Genomic DNA, 20,259 nt, shown 5'->3' with positions numbered 1-20,259 from the left:
TGACTGCGATAAATCTGAAATGATTGCGTTCTCAAACGAAAACACATCGCACGCTCCAGAACTACTCCTCACAGTGACATCTATCAAGTGACTGACAGGCCAGCCAATCTGCCATCGTAAGTTCACAACCTGCTTGGCTGCTAACGGCAGACAGGGTGCGATCGAGTCCTAACACCGGCATTCGTTAACAGCTAATACGGACATAATTATTACGGGGATACATATTGAGCTAAGCCTCTTAAAATGGCGATTAAGTTTTGACAACTAAATCGACAATAATTCGGTATAAATTGGCTACGTTTTCGCTGTGATTCTGATTGGGATTCTAGTATCAAAAGCTTTCTACAATACGTTATTGTAAGCGTTATCAGAATACAATGTAAGTTACATTAGTTAAACATGCAACCTGTGTGAAAACTTCAAACACTCGCAAGATTGTGTAGTAAATAAATAGATTTGTTATAATTACTTCAAGATGGGTTCCGATTTTGAAAACTTATACAGTGGAACAGGTGCTATAACTTGGCGTTTGGCGTGCAATTTAAAAACGAAGAGGGAGAAAAAATATTGACAACTCTGGCAAGAGCGTATAGTGAATGAATTGCTGTGTTTTTAATTAGGGCAAGATTGATTTCGACTTGAAAAACTAGTGCATGCAAAACGGGTTAAAAATTAGTATTAGCATCATATTCAAATCGAAGCGGGAGGGCACCACCATCGAAGCACCACCATTCAAATCGAAGTGGTGCAGTTGATGTCCGATGCAGTCAGACATGGTCCTTTTTGTGGAGAAAACTTTAATCAAACACGGAATATTGTAATACATATATTCATCATATATTATTTCAATTGACTTTAATTAGTGCGAAGATCATAACGCTGTGGAATATATCGCGACAAAATATAAATTTTGTATATAGTATGGTGAGTAATGATAATCGAAAACGATGATAGATCACAACTGGGCAAAAGAAAGGCCATGATTTATTTATAAAAACAGAATCGAATATCTTACATATCATAATTTGTGTAGCGTAGGTAACTCATTTGGGAGTAACTTCAAATTTCTTAGGACTCAAATTTTCCACCTTCAATATTGGGGGAATAAAATAGCTTTGTTTTTGACACAAAAGCAAAAATATTCACCGATGTCTCGATGAAATGTTTGCTAAAAATATGCAAATTAGAACAACTGCTCATGAGCGTTATAAAGCACCCGAAATCGCCAGGAATTAATTTTTCAAGTACATGAATATTAAGCGGAAGTTTATTTTTCTGGACAATCTTATAAGTTATTACTCACCTGGAGTGGGTGCGGCATGTGGTAAGTTCCTGTACAGTAGCGGAGGCGAGTACCTGTGCCGGTAAAAATTAATTGAACTGATGTAGCATAATCTACGGCTCTCCTAATATTTGAGTTAATGGCAAAGAACATAATATTTTAGCACATATTTACATCTCGCAGAATGATAAATAATTTGATATCTGCCTTTAAGGGTGCCTTGCGATCTACATTTTTATACTGTTAATTTCTCGCACTAAATCTGGTATTAAAACCCCAAAGTTAGTATTAATTCCTAGAAATTGACAAATTTTGATATTAAAAATTGATTTGAATTTCTGACAATGTTCATGATGGCAAGGTTTCCTACCGTGACATATGAATAAACATTGTCGTGGAAATGTTTGAAGTTCTTGACTTAATTCATAGTAAAAATATTTACCTTTCGGCTGTATTAAATTCAAACGATGTACTTTTAACCTGAAAAATTTTCACTTTATTTATCCATTACCAACATCAAGCAGTTGTATTTATACCTCTATGAAAAATTTTGTGAATCAATTATGAAGATAGCCAAATTAACAGTTCTATAAGTAAATAATTTTAAAACTGATATAAAATGTAAAAATAAAATAAAAATACAAAAACAATAAATTGATTACACATAGGTGAATAAATTATGGATAACTAAATAAATTAATAGAACAATTAATTTCTACGATTCACGGCACAAACGTTCATCAATACGCTCTTGCTTAGAATTTGTGAGCTTGCAGCATCTCAAAATTATCAATAAATACTTTTTTGGCAAATCATTTATGAACTCCAGTACGTTTGCAAAAATTTCCTTCATCCCTTCACCTTCAGTAATAAATGCCTTGGGCTTATGGTGTTACGATATTTGCGAGTTTCATTTTCTAACAAAATTGTAACTTTCCTTCAACCTTGGCAACATCGTGTAGGAAGATTAAGTGTTGTATACATTTAGTCATTCACCAACATCTCTAGGCCGAGTCTCACAGCAGGTTCGTGTGTTACGTTACGTTAAGTATTTAGAACAGGTTTCTTTATAATTTTCTAAATACTGTTGTATTGAATTATCATTTCTTCATTTACATCTTAACTATCGATTATTCATTAGATTTACTTTTCGACAGGTTCATAAGGTGCCAATGGTATTATTTACATTATTATTCCAGTAATTCACGACCTCCTTGTTATACATGTTCTCTAATAAAACCTTAGATCCGGTTTCGTTAATTTTCAATTTTGCTTATCGTGTGGGTAATGCCTGGCATTTACCCCACAGACTAATTTTAACGCGCAGATATTTTTAAAAAGTTAGTTTATTTCTAAAGTTTTAGGAGTAATCTTGGGAGTAATTTTTCTGCAATTTATAAATCGTTCACAAACAAGACCGCAAATGATGTTATTCCCGGGCTTCTGTATGCTGTTTATGACTCACGTCGACGTAGGTTGTTTCTCCTGCAGCAGCGGCGCCGGCGGTGAGGTTCTCAGCTCGGAAGCCAGACGATGCAATTCTGCATCTCACTTTTCCTGTGTTTTCTTCAGTGACGGAGTAAACAGATGAGCCAGAAATCGAACACCGCTGTGCACACTGCAAGAAGTTAACTCATTTCAGTGCAGTAAGTAATTATTTGAAGTGAGAAATAAAGAGTAATCAGTTAAATTAATTAATAATGGGCAGCTCTGTATCAAATTATAACGAGATACTACGTAATAATTTAAATGGACTGTTTTGTATTGATAACGATCATCATATTAAATTTGAATGCTATGTATCAATTGAGCAAGTGATACTCTGCCCTAATCAGTACGGGATACTCTGTGCTAATATAAATGTGCTGAATTGAAAGACAATGTGTCACCTTGCAGAAATTAACTGCTCCACTCAATGTTTGGCGGAATAGTACTTGTATAATATGAATTTTGTGAGTATTGGGTCATGAATTATGGCAACGAAACATTTAGAAACTATGGTAAGTATTTTTCTTAAGAGTGAGATGAAAATCTAACTTGGGTAATTAATATTAAAGATGCTTCTTCACATTACTATGAAGAGTATTTGGGTGAAACTTTTAATTTTCTGTGAAGAAATAAAATCCATGTTTTTTCTGTACTCAGAAAATCAATCGTAACTTAGAATTAATGCCATCATTTATACAGTAAAATCGAACAATTGATTCAACATGAAAGTCTATAAAGTGCCAAAATAGACGAAAGAAGGAAAACTGCTTATTTTAATTCACCAACACTGACTAATGAACAGTCCCAGGCGTATCATAGCTTGAGAGAATAAAAATATTATTGCTAAACAAACTTCATTTGAGCGATTTATTGAAGATAATCCAATCGTCCTCTTTCACACATTGAGTGCGACATGACCAACAATGGGTTGAGGTGTTGCCAGATGGCCTCTGAAACGGCAAAATCCGCGACAAAAAAGGCCCAAAAAAATTCCACACTGGTATATTTCTTGATTACCGGGCGCAAATCCAATTTTCATATTTTTACTTTCTAAAATACAATAAAGAAGTACAGCCATCAAAATTTTTTGCCGTTCAGCGAAATTGAAAGAAAAACGAAATCGAGAAACTTAATAGAAAAAAAATCCATTCGGCAACCAAAATGGGTCATATCGCACTCAACGTGTTAAAAAGATTCATATTAAATTATGTAATAAAATTGAACTTAACAACCTTACCTGTATGGCAGACGATGTATAGCGCACCACTGCCGCGGTATCAGCGATACCGAACCCTGCCTGCGGGTGCACGCGGTACCGGGATGAGCCCGTTGATGCTACGCCGGTTCCGTGCAGCACGGACAGCAGCATCATGAACAGCCGAGGCCTCCTCAGCATTTCAGAGATGAATCAATGTTTCTTCAAATGAATAGATTTTACCGAATATGTTTTTTTCGAATTTTTCGTCTCTATTAAAGTTTTAGCCTGAGGAAGAAGTCGTGATAATAGTAAATTTTCCTATTTTGTGAAAAAATTAAAACTAGCTTTTGTTTCGCGATCGTAATTACATTTTTCGGTGAACATTCAGTTTTTATTGCCTTCTATACCACACATTTAGTCACCGGAATCTGTATTCCCACTTGAGCTCGATATGACTATGAACTATTTTGAAATTCGAGAAGCGTGTTCCGTTTATGAAAATTTGGAAACGCTGGCCAAAACTCGTGCTAGAGGCACCTTTTTGCTAATCACATAAATTCTTATATCTTTAGAACAATGCACTGTCTTAGGAATAAAAAATTTTAATTTTTTTTTTCTAAAGGGTGTGTTGTTAAACAATCACTTCTCCCTTCCCTGAAAAAAAAAATCGGGTAACGTCCAGACTTTTGCTTAGAAGTCGCTTCACTCGACATATAGTTATTCTGGGTCTGCTCTTTCATCCGATCGAAATCCGAGTCGTTCCGAGAATAGTATAGAAAGAGGGGCTATGGTCATAGTCTGCATATACGGGTTAAATCAGGTTAACAAACATTTACCCCCTATCAAAAACTTGTTCAATTGCAACCGAACAAAACCTGAGCATTTACTCCGATTGACCGAGCATCGTCAATATTTTTTAACCATATCTGTCAGTAAAGTTCGGACACTAGTCGCTACTAATAACGCAGGACTTAATGTAAAGCGAGCAAAGTCGTTTGGGTAAATGGGTTAATCTGACTTGAGACGATTCATGCACATAAATATTCTGACTGCTCAGTATGTTCAATCCAATCGATGTCCATTGTAAGATCCAATTTAAATTTGCTCCATTCTTAGCACTCTAACCATTTAATATTTTAATCAGCTCACCATTTTACCTTGCTTACCACGATGGCAGAGCTCATCTTGAATAAATTTTTTATTTAATGATAATCACCTGCAATGGCGCTCTCGAAATTAGCCTCACAAAAAAAATCGCTCCAGATCCAGGACTGCTCTAGCAAGGGCAATTGCATCGCTAATATCTAGAGTCTTCTATAACAAATTTGTCTCCGACGTTTACCTGATTTGCAATACATTTAGCGCTATGCTCCCGTCGAATGAGGATATTTCAGAATGTGATCCTTTTTTATTGAACGCGCACCCAAGAATTTACAGAGCAAATAAGCGCATTATGGACGAGCACAAAAAATTAATTCGTTGAATGAAGGTTATAAATAACTGAACCTCACTGCGATTGTGATAAACGAAGCTCCATTAAATAAGCAGAGTTATGAGGGAATGCGAAGTCTGATCATCAAAGACGCAATTGCAATAGCCGAATCGCTTTAAACCATACATGAAAGGACTTTTCAAAGCAACAAAGAGAGGAAAGATCAAATAACCGAAAAAAAACTATTGAATGGTTAGAGAAGAAGTAATTATGAAAAATGGAAAACCCCGCATTGAACCACCAGGTGAAGAGTGTAATGATTAAGAAAAACTATTCAAATATTTAAAGGAATCAAAAATTTTATACAATCAAGACAGAATAACTTCCTATAAGAGACCAAATTATGCAGGTACGAACTCCCTGCACGTTATATCTGGGTAACGAACGAAACTGGAACGAAATTTTTTCTGGTCAAGTAAATATATTTTTTCCAGTCAAGGATACATTTTTTCATGTCAAGGACGAATTTTTTATGGCAAGGATATAGTTTTAAAATCAAGGATACATATATTTTTTGTCAAGGAAATATTTTTTACGTCAGTAATAGATTTTTAAAGCCATGGAAGAATATATTTTTTCAAGTTAAGGATATAATTTTTCAAGTTGTTAATAAATGAATTAATGTAATATTTTTATTATATTTTTCTTATTTCAAACTATAAAGTATTGTTTTATTAACATATTCAAAACAAAAAATATGCAATGGAGTAACGGGACCAGGGGTGGGCACCTTGTCCCAAGCCCATGCATGGGCCCATTGCTTCAGGGGTGGAGCAATGGGCCTATTTTGACACCTTTTAGTAAATAGCGTGTCATTAAAAATTTAATTACTCTATTGGCATCTAATTCACACCCAACATTCATCATTAGTTGTAACTTCAAACAAGACGAGGATCTACCTCGTATCAATTAAAACTTCATCAAAAATTCAGTTTAAAAAAAGGGTTTGGCCCGCTGCCCTATGTTACCCTACTATTCAATGAGAAAGGTATTAGAGGTGGTGTTTCTATATCTACAGGATATGCTAAAACAAACAACAAATATATTACCGACAGTTATGATCCTCAAAAATCGAGTAATTATATATATTACATGGACGCAAATAATTTATATGGCTTGGCAATGTCACAAAGGCTACCAACAGGCAACTGTATATGGTTGAAAAAAAGTAATCAGTCAATGATAATATAGGCTGCATTCTAGAAGTTTACTTTAGTTATCCAAAAGACTTACGTAACAATCATATTGATTTACCTTAGCTCCTGAAAATATTAAATTAGGGCATGTTCATAAGTTAGTACATCATACTGGTAAGCTTGAAATATATGTAATTAAATTATAATAATTTGAAACTGGATGAGAAACTTGGATTGCAATTAGAGAAAATTGATAGAATATTAGAATTTTATGAAAGTCCACAGATGAAACCATACATAGATCTGAACACAATAGTGCACCAACAAGAGAAATTAGATTTTGACAACAACATTTTTAGCCTAATGAATAATTCGGTATTCGGGAAAACAATGGAGAACATTAGAAATAAATTGGAAGTTAATCTNTTTTTCATGTCAAGGACGAATTTTTTATCGCAAAGATATCTTTTTCAAGTCAAGGATATATAATGTTATGTCAATGAAATATTTTTCTTCACGTCAGTGATAGATTTTTTAAGCCAAGAGTATTTTTTTTTCAAGTTATGGATATGATTTTTGAGTTGTTAATAAATGAATGAATGCCATTTTTTTATTACATTTTTCTTATTTTTAACTGTAAAGTGTTGTTTCATCATTTTTAAACGGAAAATATGCAATTGTGGTAAAGGGACCAAGGGTGGGCGCCTTGCCCCAAGCCCATGGGCCCATTGCCCCAGGGGTGGGGCAAATGGGCCCATTTTGACACTTTTTACAAAATAGTGTTTCATTAAAAATTGAATAACTCTATAGGCGTCTCATTCACATCATACATTCCTCATTAGTTGCACCTTTAAACAAAACAAAGAACCAACTCGTATCAATTAAAACTTCATCAAAAATTTAGTTTAAAAAAAGTGGGGGGCGCGCTGCCCCACGTTGCCCTAATTCAAATGAATTTATCAGAACTGGCATTGAAAAGGCTTCTAAAAACAAACTTTAAGAAATGCTCTATAAGTGGAAAGACGATAATAAAAATAAACAGAAGAATCATTTTGTATTTCCTTCTCCAAGTTCGAGGTTTCTTATAATTGGAAGATCGAACTGCGGAAAACGTCATTGCTACTGAAGATTCTATTGGAGAACTTCATTGATTTAAAAAATTTTCCTTCATAGCAAGTCAACTCATTAGCCTGAATATAAGTTGTTGAAGAACGTTTTCGATAAGAAATATGATAAATTTGAATCAGTGATTTATTTTGCTACGGCAATGGCAGTATTGACACATTTCTAAAAACTTATCTAATAGACGGCAAAAAAATGTACAATCGAATACTCTGAGAATACTGCTTCTGTATCTGACTCAAATGACATAGATGCTCGGGTGAAAAATTAGTTCATTTTTGAGGATATTGCTACCGAGAAAAATCAAATCCTGCTGATGTTTGTTTACACTCGTTTTAGAGATAAAAACTGAAGTTCAATTTAATATTCCCCAAACTATCACATATTACCAAGACAACCATTATAATGAATTCAAAATTATTAATTCTATTCGAGTTACCTATCGTCGATAGAAAGAATATTCACAGTGATTACATTGCTTGCGGTATGCCTCTTGCAGTGTTTCCATAACTATGTATTGACACGTATAAAGTATCTATTGGCTTTGTGTTGATCAATATAGTTGAGCAACTCGGTTATGGAAAGCATTTCAAAAATTATATATTCCAAAGAAGTATCTACTATCGTGACACTAAGTCAGGTCCCGGGTTTTTAGTAGCGAACAGTTTCCAAACTTAACTGACGGTGAAGGTAAAAATATTGGGAGCGTTCGGTCAATCGGAGTAAATGGTCAGGTTTTATTCGAGAGTAAATGATCATGTTTTTTCATTGCGGGTGAATGGTCGTTAAGCTTTAATTTAACCCGTACGGTATATGCAGACTGTGCTCATTCCCCTCTTCTCTACTACTTCCGAGCCTGCAAGTTAGCTAAAGGCTGCATTTAATGTCAGAGACGAAAAAGGACATAAAGCTTCTGTTCACCGAGTTTTCATTGAGTTCTATGCACCACTCCGGCCGATTTTGGCCAACATCAAAAAATTTTTAGGGTCATTATGCAGCCATGCATTGATTAAATGTTTGGGCCAGTGAACAGTATGCTCGCTTCTTCCTGTTATATTTCTTCCAGATCAGAAATAGTTTCAGTCTGCAAATCAGACTCTAACAACATCTTAACATCGTCTTTATCTGACGAAGAGTTCCATCTTTTTTGTTTTCCTATTTCGAATATTTTTTGCTATTATCATGATTTGGTAAAATGCTTGGGCCAAGGTTACCTAATTCTTAGAGAACGTTCTTATGGAATTGTAAAATAGTATTATTTTATTAATAACCTCTGTAACAGCATTAATACACAAAAAACACTTCAGACTCTTGAATATAATATATTATTAAACTCTTACATTTTACTAGCTCTTCAATAACTAATGTTTAGAAGTAAAAGTTTAGAGTTAAAATTTTTACGGCTTTCACACTGCGACAGGAAGCAGTACTGGAGTGATTGAGAAATGTGTAACTAAACCAAATATCATCAACAATCAAGCCATTAGTGCTACTTATCTAGTGATGCATGAACTAGTGTTGAACACAGTGGCAGTGGCCGCTGAGATGTTCGCTCACCACACCTCTGTCAGCGGCTGTAGAGCGTCTGAGCCCGAGCTCTTACTGTGAGTACTTCAGTAGTTCATCGATTGCCTTAACATAAAGTTTTGCCATTCATTCATCATTTCGAGAGCTCGAACAATGAGAAATGGTCCTCGAGTCAGTGTACTCTTGATTTTTCTGGGCTCTTTATAAAACTGCGATAATCTTTCTCGATTATGTGTGAAGTGTTGATTGAATTTGTCACACAATTGGGCACAAACTTACAATAGTGAATGCTGTCATTAGTGTTTTAACACCAACAATAGTGAATGTTGTCATTAGTGTTTCTTATTGGTCTTTATATATAAATAAATGAAAGCAGTCAATGCAGTTTTCACATATAACGAAATGAAAGCTTTCACTGCTGTTGTCATATATAATGAAATGAAAACTGTCACGTCTGTTTTCCTATCGACAGAAGTGATTACTGCTGATGTAGTTTTTTTAACATTCATTTGAAACGAACTTTTGTTTAACCATAACAATCGACGCTAACCTACCATTGCCTCTGCATGTGTCACTCATGTCTACATGCGAAGGTTCTCACGCTGTTATATTAATGAGCATTTACCAGTTGTTCCTGTATGTACAGCGTGGTATAGTGCTGGTATGTACACACGTGTGCCAGCGTGTTATTGTGCTGGCATGTACACACGTGTGCCAGCGTGTTATTGAGCTGGCATGTACACACGTGTGCCAGCGTGTTATTGTGCTGGCAAGTACACACGTGTGCCAGCGTGTTATTGTGCTGGCATGTACACTCGTGTGCTAACGCGTTATTGGATATTGTATCGGATTTCAATTTCCCACCCATGGAACTAGCTTTACGTGTTTTCTCGCACAAATGCAGAAGTTTATACATCAGTGCGGCCAGAACTACAGGCTGTCTTATTGATTTCATGTTCTAAATGGAACTCGTTGACTGATATCAATAGGTAAGCTAATAAATCTGCACGAATGATTTATAACGGCTCGGTAATGACATTTGCGATTCGTCTTTTAAAATATTTATGAATTTCAACGTAAATAATCACCACTAAGTGAGCATGAAGGTTATTGGAATCTAAGCTAATGAAATTCCATCGGAATTGCATTAGCTTGGAGTTAAATTCGGAGCTCATAATTTGATTTGATGACATTAAATAAAAAAAATTTGAAGTATGAGAAAAATATCCCTGGTTGGTTCATTTCTAAGCTCAGTTTCGGACATAAATATCTGTCAGGAAAATTTTTCAATCCAATGAAGATTAATTATTTTAATCTCTGCAAGGACATGTGTGAAACTGGTGCCGCTGTTACTGTACCTGCATGATACAAATTATAACTATTAACTATGATATTAATAAACATAATAAACATAATTGCTACCAGTATCATGAGATACTACACTCTGCACCGGAATCATGGTGAATTTACCCACTTGGAAATGCATACCTGGTATCTTGGTATTTGCCACCAATGACCCTAAATGTGATAGAAGATTGATATTTTAGTGTTGAGTTAATTGTATCAGATTAGAAGTTTATTTCTCATGCCGACATGACAGGGTCATGCAAAGAACGGTCGAATTGATCGGAATTACGTGGTGTGAAGAGACCTTACAGAGAAAGCGTCACTCTTTCTAATTTTGAGTGTTTAGAATTAAACAGAAGATTTTAACTGAGTCTCATAATCGACACAGAGTTCTCGATGCCTTCTATATCTAAGGTTCTAATCAATCAATGTATAATGAAATAATGCGTTTGACAGCAATAAAATATCGTCTGCACCGGACAAGGCTCTCAGCCCAATAATATAAGTCAATTATTGGAACTGAAAGGACTTTAATGACTTCAGCAAAAATAGGGCATCATTTTCCCAGCTACATAATGACTGCGCTCCCGCATTAGAAGTGCAATGCATGAACTATCATCAAGTAATATCACATACGTTAGCATTTAATCTAAAAAAACAATTTTTTTAGCTTTAACCAGTGGCATCTAAGTTTAAGTTTGCGTAAATGAGTACGCGTGATGAATATACGTGAATGAATGCACAAAAAACTTGGTCGCCACATTTTATGGTTGAAGAAGGTTCTAATATCGTTAAAAGGTGTCATTAAGTTTGAAATTTTTCATTTTCCATTGCAGTATTCAGATCTGAGTTCGAAGATGGAATTTGCGAAATATTACGAGACACTTGAAAATTTGTTAACGTGACGATTCATAAATTCTTCTTTGTTCGACTACAAAACTTTGTCTTTTAGGAGCTTTGGAATAAAAATTTGGGATAAATTTGAACTAAACTTTGTCTTTTAGGAATATAAGTATCACTATTTTCACACTATAATTTCGAATTGCAAAATAGTTTCTGGATAAGAGGACATCGAACTCCAATCGTATGAATATGTTAGCGATAATGAGTTTCGTCGATGAAGAGATGTTCTATCTCATGGTTAATAGAAGCACATGAAATAATTTACGACGGAACAAAATTATTTGTAACTTCTTTTAGAGAATATTTCCCCGTGAGACCCGATATTTTAGTTTTCTCACTCATATACATTAATGCAGAATTTTTTTTCTGGATTGCCCGCATCTTTTTTAAAGAGTTATTTTGAGAAAAACTGTCTGCGAAGTTGTAGAAATCCTAGACTAGATAGCGAAAAACATCAAGTACTGATCCGTTGGCAACGAATTGTCCCAGTCAGTAAAATATAATAGTGATCTTAAGTCTGATTGTTAAGCGGAGCATAGACGAAATACAAAGGAGATCAAAATTCAAACAAATGCATTTGTGTAATGAAACTTATAATTTAATGAACACAATAAATATAATTGAAAAACGAATAGAAGCAGCTTAAATAATTTTTACGCAATGTGCACTTTTAATTGAACTCAATGGTAAGTAGCAAAAGGAACAACACAGGTGACGAATCGAATGCTGGGGGCATTCAAAGCTTCGCAAACCTCCATTAAATAGCTCATCATAGGAAAAACGCACGTTTGTAATATTAGAAAGGTGTTAAATTTGCATTCCGGATAAAATGAAGATTCATATTAATGTTTCACAAATGATGCTATATTGAAAAGATATATTCTAAACTAAATTAACTAATTTTGAACTAAACACATTAAATTTTCAACTAGACATTGATTGTATCGAAATATATTGATCACTTTTTAGATTGGTCACTTGTTTCACACATGATATGAACGCGACGTTGAGATAAACGACCTGAAGTACTACGCGCACAATATTATCCAGTTTGAGTAACATGTTTGCCTAAACTAAGAGATGGAAAACACTATTTAACTTCTTGGGGCTGTCTAATAATATCTAAACCCACCTATGTTGTAACTTGCTTTGATACTCGTCATTACAACTGGACTGGACGAGAAAAATACGTGAGGTGCCTGGTGAGATATAGCCGAGTCCGGTGCGTGAATCAGTATCGGTTAATCGGACTTGTCAACCATAGTCTCAAGTGTATATAGCCCTTTACTCGTAAGTGTATGGGGCCCTTTACTCGCAAGTGTATGGGGCCCTTTACTCGCAAGAATGGGGCCCTTTACTCGCCAGTGTATGGGGCCCTTCACTCGCAAGTGTATGGGCCCTTTAGATGGACGTCTGACAAGAACATTTCGCAGGCTGAGGCATAACACAAATGTGGTTATCCATATTCCAGTAGGTACCAAGTACGCATGCCATTTCTACCGGGTTGGTACCACCTAGACACCACAGGTACTTGGTGCAGTCGCTCGGGTGGTAGAAGTAAGTCCCTATAGCCACAGTAGCGCAGTTGATGTCCGATGCAGTCAGACATGGTCCTTTTTGTGAAGAAAACTTTAATCAAACACGGAATATTTTAATACATATTTTCATCATATATTATTTCAATTGATTTTAATTTGAAGATTATAAAGCATTGGAATGTATAACGACAAAATATAAATTTTGATTTATGTAAGGTAACCAATGATAATCACAAGCTATGATAGAACGCAACTGAGAAAAGGGAAGGCCAGGATTTTTTTCATATATACGGAATCGAAACTCCTACATATCATAATTTTTGTAGCGTAACTCATTTGGGAGTAACTTAGAATTTCTTAGGACTCGTACTGGCCAACTAAAATTTTAGGGTAATAAAATAGTTTCAATTTTGACACAAATGAAAAAATATTAACCGATGTGGTCTTATAACGTGCGTGTTCAAAGGATGGGAGCTTAGAACCTTATGACTGTACAATTTTGTCAGGTCCTTTTCTACTTCGTGGCCGGACCTGAGGCTTCCTATAGAGCCTTGAGTACCTAAGTCCTGAGGGTTCAGTGTAGTCTTGAATATCGTCCTACTCTTAGACTGACGGCAGGAAGGGAGTGAAACACCACATTACTCTTAATTTTTCACTATTGACAGTTCGATGGTGCGGAGGTTCAAAGGATTGACGGGAGCTGTCAGCAAGCACCGCAGGTGCATGTTAATAGGCTGACACAAGCTATCTGACTGCTCCGCGACCCGGCTTATTTATGGCTTCCTTGTGACGTCACTGATGGTGACGTGGCCAACTGCCGATGGTGGAAGGCGGATATCACGTTTTCTATTTTACATTGGTATTTAACTCCTGACAATTTTCCTATAGTCTAGTGTAGCGTGTAACAATCGACTTAAGTTTCAAGTCTCGATGAAATGTATGCTAAAAATGTGCTCATTATAAAAACTTATTCTGCTCATGAGCTTTATAGAGCACCCGAATTCACCAAGAATTCATTTTTCAAGTACATGAATACTAAGTGGAAGTTTATTTTTCTGGCCAATATTATAAGCTATTGCTCACCTGGAGTGGGTGCGGCAGTGGTAAGTTCCTGTACAGTAGCAGAGGCGAGCTCCTGTTCCGGTAAAAATTAATTGGAGCGATTTAGCACAATCTACGGCTCTGCTAATATTTGAAAGAACGGCAAAGAACATAATATTTTAGCACGTATTTACATCTCACAGAATGAAAAATAATTTGATACTTTACTAGTCTGCCATGGAATATAAATTTTAATTCTGCTATTTCCTCGCACTAAGGGGAGCGTCTAGGTGGAAAATCGACAGTATCGGATTTTCCGGTTTTTAGTCTCATCTTAAAGCTGACATTCTAAGCTATCCAACGGTACCAACACCATCTCTGTACGTTGATTTGTGCGTTTACGGCATATCCCGAAATGGAGGGGGGTGGGGGATTTCTTCAAAAAATAAGATAGGGGGAAATTAGCTGCCGAGCACTTAAATAGAGTGTTTGCTTGAGCTGCAGTTCAGTTACCCGCCTGGCGTCGTACGGGGTGCTGTGCATGCAGTTGCTTCCACCATCCTTGACTGGAATCAAGCTCCAGTAACGTTTAGTTTTGTATCCTTGCTCCATTGAGTGCCTATTGCGATGCGCGCAGGACTTTGTCGCGCTATCCTGAACATTCACACTTATTGTCACGGCAAACCTATCTCCTCCTAGAGTTTTGAAGCTACAGCGATGAAACGTATACCATTCGATTCGCAATTAAAATATCTAGAGATTGGTCGTAGCTTTTTTTCATGTCGTTATAGTTTTGAAAATATTGTGAAAAATATAGCTCAGTACTCACTGCAGTGAGTGAAAGAGAGCGCATTTTCTCGTCGACGAAAGCATGAAGTCACGGACGGACAGGCAGACGGACAGACAGACGGACGGACATGGCGAGCACAATGGTGCATTTCTTTCATAAATGGGAAAATGCGCTAAAAAAAGGGGGGGAAGGAGAAAATCGGAAATTTTTTGAAAATTTTGCAAAAAATGCTCCCCCATCCACAAAAATTCGAAATTCGAAAAAAAGCTACCACGAATCAATAGATATGGTCCTTACGCATCGAATGATATGCGTCTCGATGTTGTAGCTTCAAAACCCTAGGAGGAGATAGATTTCTATAGTACCCCCTTCTCTGCCGTTTTCTAAGAATTTCACGTTTTCTTCCATTTTTTTCGAAAAATTGACACGAACAAAAAAGTCTTAGAATACTGTTTTACATAGGTATACCAAGTTTCAAAGTGATCCGTCCGTAAATAAAAAAATTTTTTCACCAAATAGTCGCTCCCCTTAAATCAGGTATTCAAACTCTAAAATTAGTATCAATTCTTAGAAATTGACACATGTTCATATTAGAAATTGATTCGAATTTCAGACAATGTTCAGTTATGCGCTGATATTTAATATGAAATGAAAGGGTTGGTTTAAGGTACATATTGCAAACAGGTGTATTAAGTGAAGTAGGCAGATGATGGCAAGGATTGTTCACACAGACTGATTGTTAATTGCTGTACTTACAGGTTTCAATTATCGCAATAGACATTTGTGACTGCGAGGCTCTCCTGCGTGTTGAATATTTTCAACGTGTCGTTGATTATTTTTGAAATAATTCCCTACCGTGACATATGAAATATACTTTCATGGAAATGTTTGAAGTTATTCACTTAATTCACTGTAAAAATTCTTACCTTTCTGCTGTATTAAAATCAAACGATGTACTTGCATCAAAAAAATATTTTCATTCGATATATCCTTTACCACCATTGAGCAATTTGATTAAGTTCTCTATTAAAAATTGTATGAAGCAATTTTGAAGATAGCCAAATTAATAGTAAATAAATAAATAATTTAAAAGATGAAATGATATATAAAAAGAAAATAAAAAGACAAGAACAATAAATTAATGGCATATAGGTAAATAAATGCTGGATAATTAAATAAATTAATAGAACAATTATTTGCTACCGCGTTACGACACAAATGATAAATCAGCACGCACTTGTTTAGAATGTATGAGCTTGCATCAACTCAAAATTATCAATCAATTATTTTTGGCAAATAATTTCTGGACTCCAGTACGTTTGCAAAAATTTCCTTCATCCCTTCACCTTCAATAATAAATACCGCAGGGTTATAGAGTTACAATATTTACGAGTTTCTTTTCTAATAAAATAATAACTTACCTTCCACCTTGGCCACACCGTTTAGGAAGTTTAAGTCTTGTATTCATTTAGTCATCCGCTACTTTGAGAATCTCTAGGCCGATTCTCAAAGCAGGTTCGTTGGTATAGCGTTAGGTATTCAGAATATGTTTATTTTTAATTTTCTAAGTACTGTTTTATTGAATTATCATTTCTTCATCGATATCTTAAATAACTATTATATATTAGATTTACTTCTCGAAAGGTCCATATGTTGCCAACGGTATTTTTTACATTATTATTCTGGTACTTATTATACATATTCCCCGACCTCCTTTTTTATACATTTTCTCTGTAATAAAACCTCAGATCACATCTGTTTAATTTCCAATCTTGTTTACGTATTGTGCGGGCAATGGCTGGGACTTAGCCCACAGACTACCATTAACGCGATGATATTTGTTAAAAGTTATTGTTAAAGTTTTAGGAGTAATCTTGGGAGTAATTTTTCTGCAATTCAAAAATCATTCACAAACACGCCCACAAATGACGTTATTCCCCGGCTTGTGTAAGCTGTTTATGACTCACGTCGACGTAGGTTGTTTCTCCTGCAGCAGCGGCGCCGGCGGTGAGGTTCTCAGCTCGGAAGCCAGACGATGCAATTCTGCATCCAACTTTTCCTGTGTTTTCTTCAGTGACGGAGAAGACAGATGAGCCAGAAATCGAGCACAGCTGAGCACACTGCAAGAAATTAACTTATTTCGGTACAGTCAGGAACTCTTGAAGGTGAAAATAATTAATCAAAATTAAATAATAATTAGTTTATAGTTGGCAACGCCGTAGTAATTAATAACGAGATACTACATAATTATTCACAGTGGACGGTTCTGTATTGATTAATGATGTGATAATTGAATACTACGTATCAATTAATAATGAGATACTCTGATTTAATCATTACAAGATTATCTGTACTGTTAGAAATATTCTGAATCAACCGATTCATTCACTACCTTGGATAAATTAACATCGTTAATTAATGTTTGAATATTTGACGGGGTAAGTACAATATCCTAGTTTTCTCGAGGTTGGGCCATGAAAAAGATAGCAACGAAACAAATCGAAATGATGGAAATTAATTTTTCCTAAAAATTACGTAAAAATCTAACGTAGGTTTTCAATGTTGGAGATGCTCAATATTACTATAATGGTCATTAATGTGCAGCAACAAACCTGCGCTTCTTTCTCAAGCAGAAAATCAATCACTATATGCAATAGAGCTATCAATTTTACTGTGAAATCAAGCGAACGTTGGAATCGATTAATTTGTGTTTGTGTTGAAATAAACTATAGTGAAAAACTAAGGATTTTAATGCACTATCAGTGACTAATAATTACGACCCAGGGCATGGCATGTGAGAACACATCTATAATTAAACAATTGAAACGCTTTCTTGCAACTAAATCGTCCTTATTAAAATCGATACATATTATTCTACGTAATGAAATTTAACTTAATAACCTTACCTGTATGGCAGACGATGTATAGTGCACCACCGCCGCGGTATCAGCGATACCGAACCCTGCCTGGGGGTGCACGCGGTACCGGGATGAGCCCGTTGATGCTACGCCGGTTCCGTGCAGCACGGACAGCAGCATCATCAGCACCCTCGGTCCCTTCAGCATTCCAATGATGATGGATGATAAATGCATGTAGCCTTTCTGTAAACAAATAGATTGGATGGACAACATTTTTGCTACGGGTTTAGGGCAGAAAAAATTAAATATTTTAATCCAATGAAAAATCCGCGATGACAGTAACTGTTTAGATTTCTTTAATGAAGATATATCTTATAATAAATTTTTTAGGCCTAATTATTACTTCACTGTCGTAATTTCGTTATCCGGTGACACATCAGTAATAACCGCCTCGCATATCTTATTTATTTATTCGGGAAACAGAATTTCAAGTTAATCTAAGGATGCCTGGGAACTATTTTCAAATTCCAAAGCCCTGTTCAAGTTTCCGACAAGTTGGAAATGCAGAGCCGAACAGCCTTATCAGCACTCATTGATCTTAGGGGTGTTTACTTGAACAATCACCTACTCCCTCCCTTTAAAATATCGGGTAATGCTCAGGCTTTTGACCAGGAGGCGCTACATTCGGGCAATCATCCAAATTTCGTTAGGCCATTACATTACCAAACGGATTTTGGTAGAACCGTTGTAGAACAAAGAAATGGAAGCCTCTCGATAAAACAGGTTCATATACAATCCAGGATTGTTCTCTCAAGAACTTCAGCAAAAACATTTTGGAATTTATTCAACTCAGTTAGCTTCTCAGACTAACTATTAAACAGTAGGAGAAAGTGTCTATAATATAAAATCAAATGATATTGCCTTGACAGGTATACCATGAGCCATTTACATGTACAGACCAGTAATGCGAAAATGCAGACCAGTAACGGCTGAGTAAGCTAAAAGCAGACCACTGGGTGAGTGTTATGACTTTACCACAACTGTCCTTCCTACACAACAACTTGACCCCACAACTGCCCTGCCTACACGCAACAACTTGACCCCACAACTGCCCTGCCTACACAACTTGACCCCACAACTGCCCTGCCTACACAACAACTTGACCCCACAACTGCCCTGCCTACACAACAACTTGTCCCCACAACTGCCCTGCCTACACAACAACTTGACCCCACAACTGCCCTGCCTACACAACAACTTGACCCCACAACTGACCAGCCTACACAACAACTTGACCCCACAACTGCCCTGCCTACACAGCAACTAGACCCCACAACTGCCCTGCCTACACAACAACTTGACCCCACAACTGCCCTGCCTACACAACAACTTGACCCCACAACTAACTTACCTTAATTGACCTTGACACGACAATTGACTATCAAAAATAATGCTATTAATGACACAAAACTTCTGACAAGCCAACTCATTCGTCTGAATACTTAACTGGTAGCAAAAATTTTATGTATAGTATAGATTAAAAAAAATATTTATCAAAGAAAATCAACTCGCCTCGCATCAAGGTGGTGACGCTGTGGATGACCAGTTTGATCTGAGCGGCGCCTGGTAAAGCTCTGAATCCACGCTATAAAAAAATAAGTTCGTTGATAAGCAACCAAAGAGCAACAATTGTGTCACCATTGACGATGACCGCTCCTGTGAACTCGTCCGTCGCATTCTAGTGACGGTAATCTTCTAAATAATTTTTTACTTCGCTTAATTTGGGAGCTTGATTGCCGTGGTGTCCGAAACTCACAGTTTAACTTCATGTTTTATGCATTTTAATGGTCTGACATGATGGAAGCTTCGCGCAGCGAATGAACTTTCATAGACGAAAGCAGAGATAAATTAGAGAAGGTTGAAAATTGGCCACTTGCAAGCCACCGATAATTCGGTAAAAGTCTTCAACAACCAATATAATCTGACGTCCACAGCATGCTAATCTATGCAGAAGATAATGACCAGCTCCGTTGTAAGACTAATACGGCAATGCACGAGAAATATTGTTAACAGGTGAATTCATGAAGCTAAAGTATACTTAGTGTTCATACTTTACCTGAAATAGATGGCCTCCAACACATACATGAGTAGTATAGATAATAGGCCTACCGTCACACTTTCCATAAACAGCTTAAATCATAGGTCACCACAACCATTTACTCCGAATCTTGTCCAACAAAATTACCCAATTACCCCTGATCCTTCAATATTATTACGAATCTTGTCCAACAAAATTGGCCAATTACTCCCGAATAAAACCTCATACGATATTATTACCCTGAATTTGCACAAACAGCATAACAGGCTACCGATCATTTACCCCGATTTTACTACACTCTTTAACCGAAAACTCAGGACTTAACCTAGAGCGGTTACCTGAAAAATACTTCTGTGGAATATATAATTGATTTAAATTTTTGAAATACTTTCCAGAACCGGGGTGCTCATCTTTATTAATCAACACAAAACTATAAGGT

At 36.1% G+C, this 20,259-nt stretch overlaps 1 protein-coding gene across 1 annotated transcript; it reads right to left on the bottom strand.

The window, feature by feature from the left end:
• Positions 1–12,896: 12,896 nt before the first annotated feature.
• LOC108683065 lies at positions 12,897–17,965 on the bottom strand (the record flags this gene model as incomplete). Its single annotated transcript, XM_018172344.1, has 4 exons — positions 12,897–13,108; positions 14,117–14,168; positions 16,832–16,984; positions 17,771–17,965. Coding segments are annotated over 4 exons (612 nt in total), but the record flags the coding sequence as incomplete, so codon positions are not given.
• Positions 17,966–20,259: the final 2,294 nt, after the last annotated feature.

The sequence above is a fragment of the Hyalella azteca genome, unplaced genomic scaffold (genome assembly GCF_000764305.2).
Source record: "Hyalella azteca isolate HAZT.00-mixed unplaced genomic scaffold, Hazt_2.0.2 contig12081, whole genome shotgun sequence".
Lineage (NCBI taxonomy): Eukaryota > Metazoa > Arthropoda > Malacostraca > Amphipoda > Hyalellidae > Hyalella > Hyalella azteca.
The sequence above is the reverse complement of the archived record's forward strand: the minus strand, read 5'-3'. Positions and strand labels throughout refer to the sequence as shown.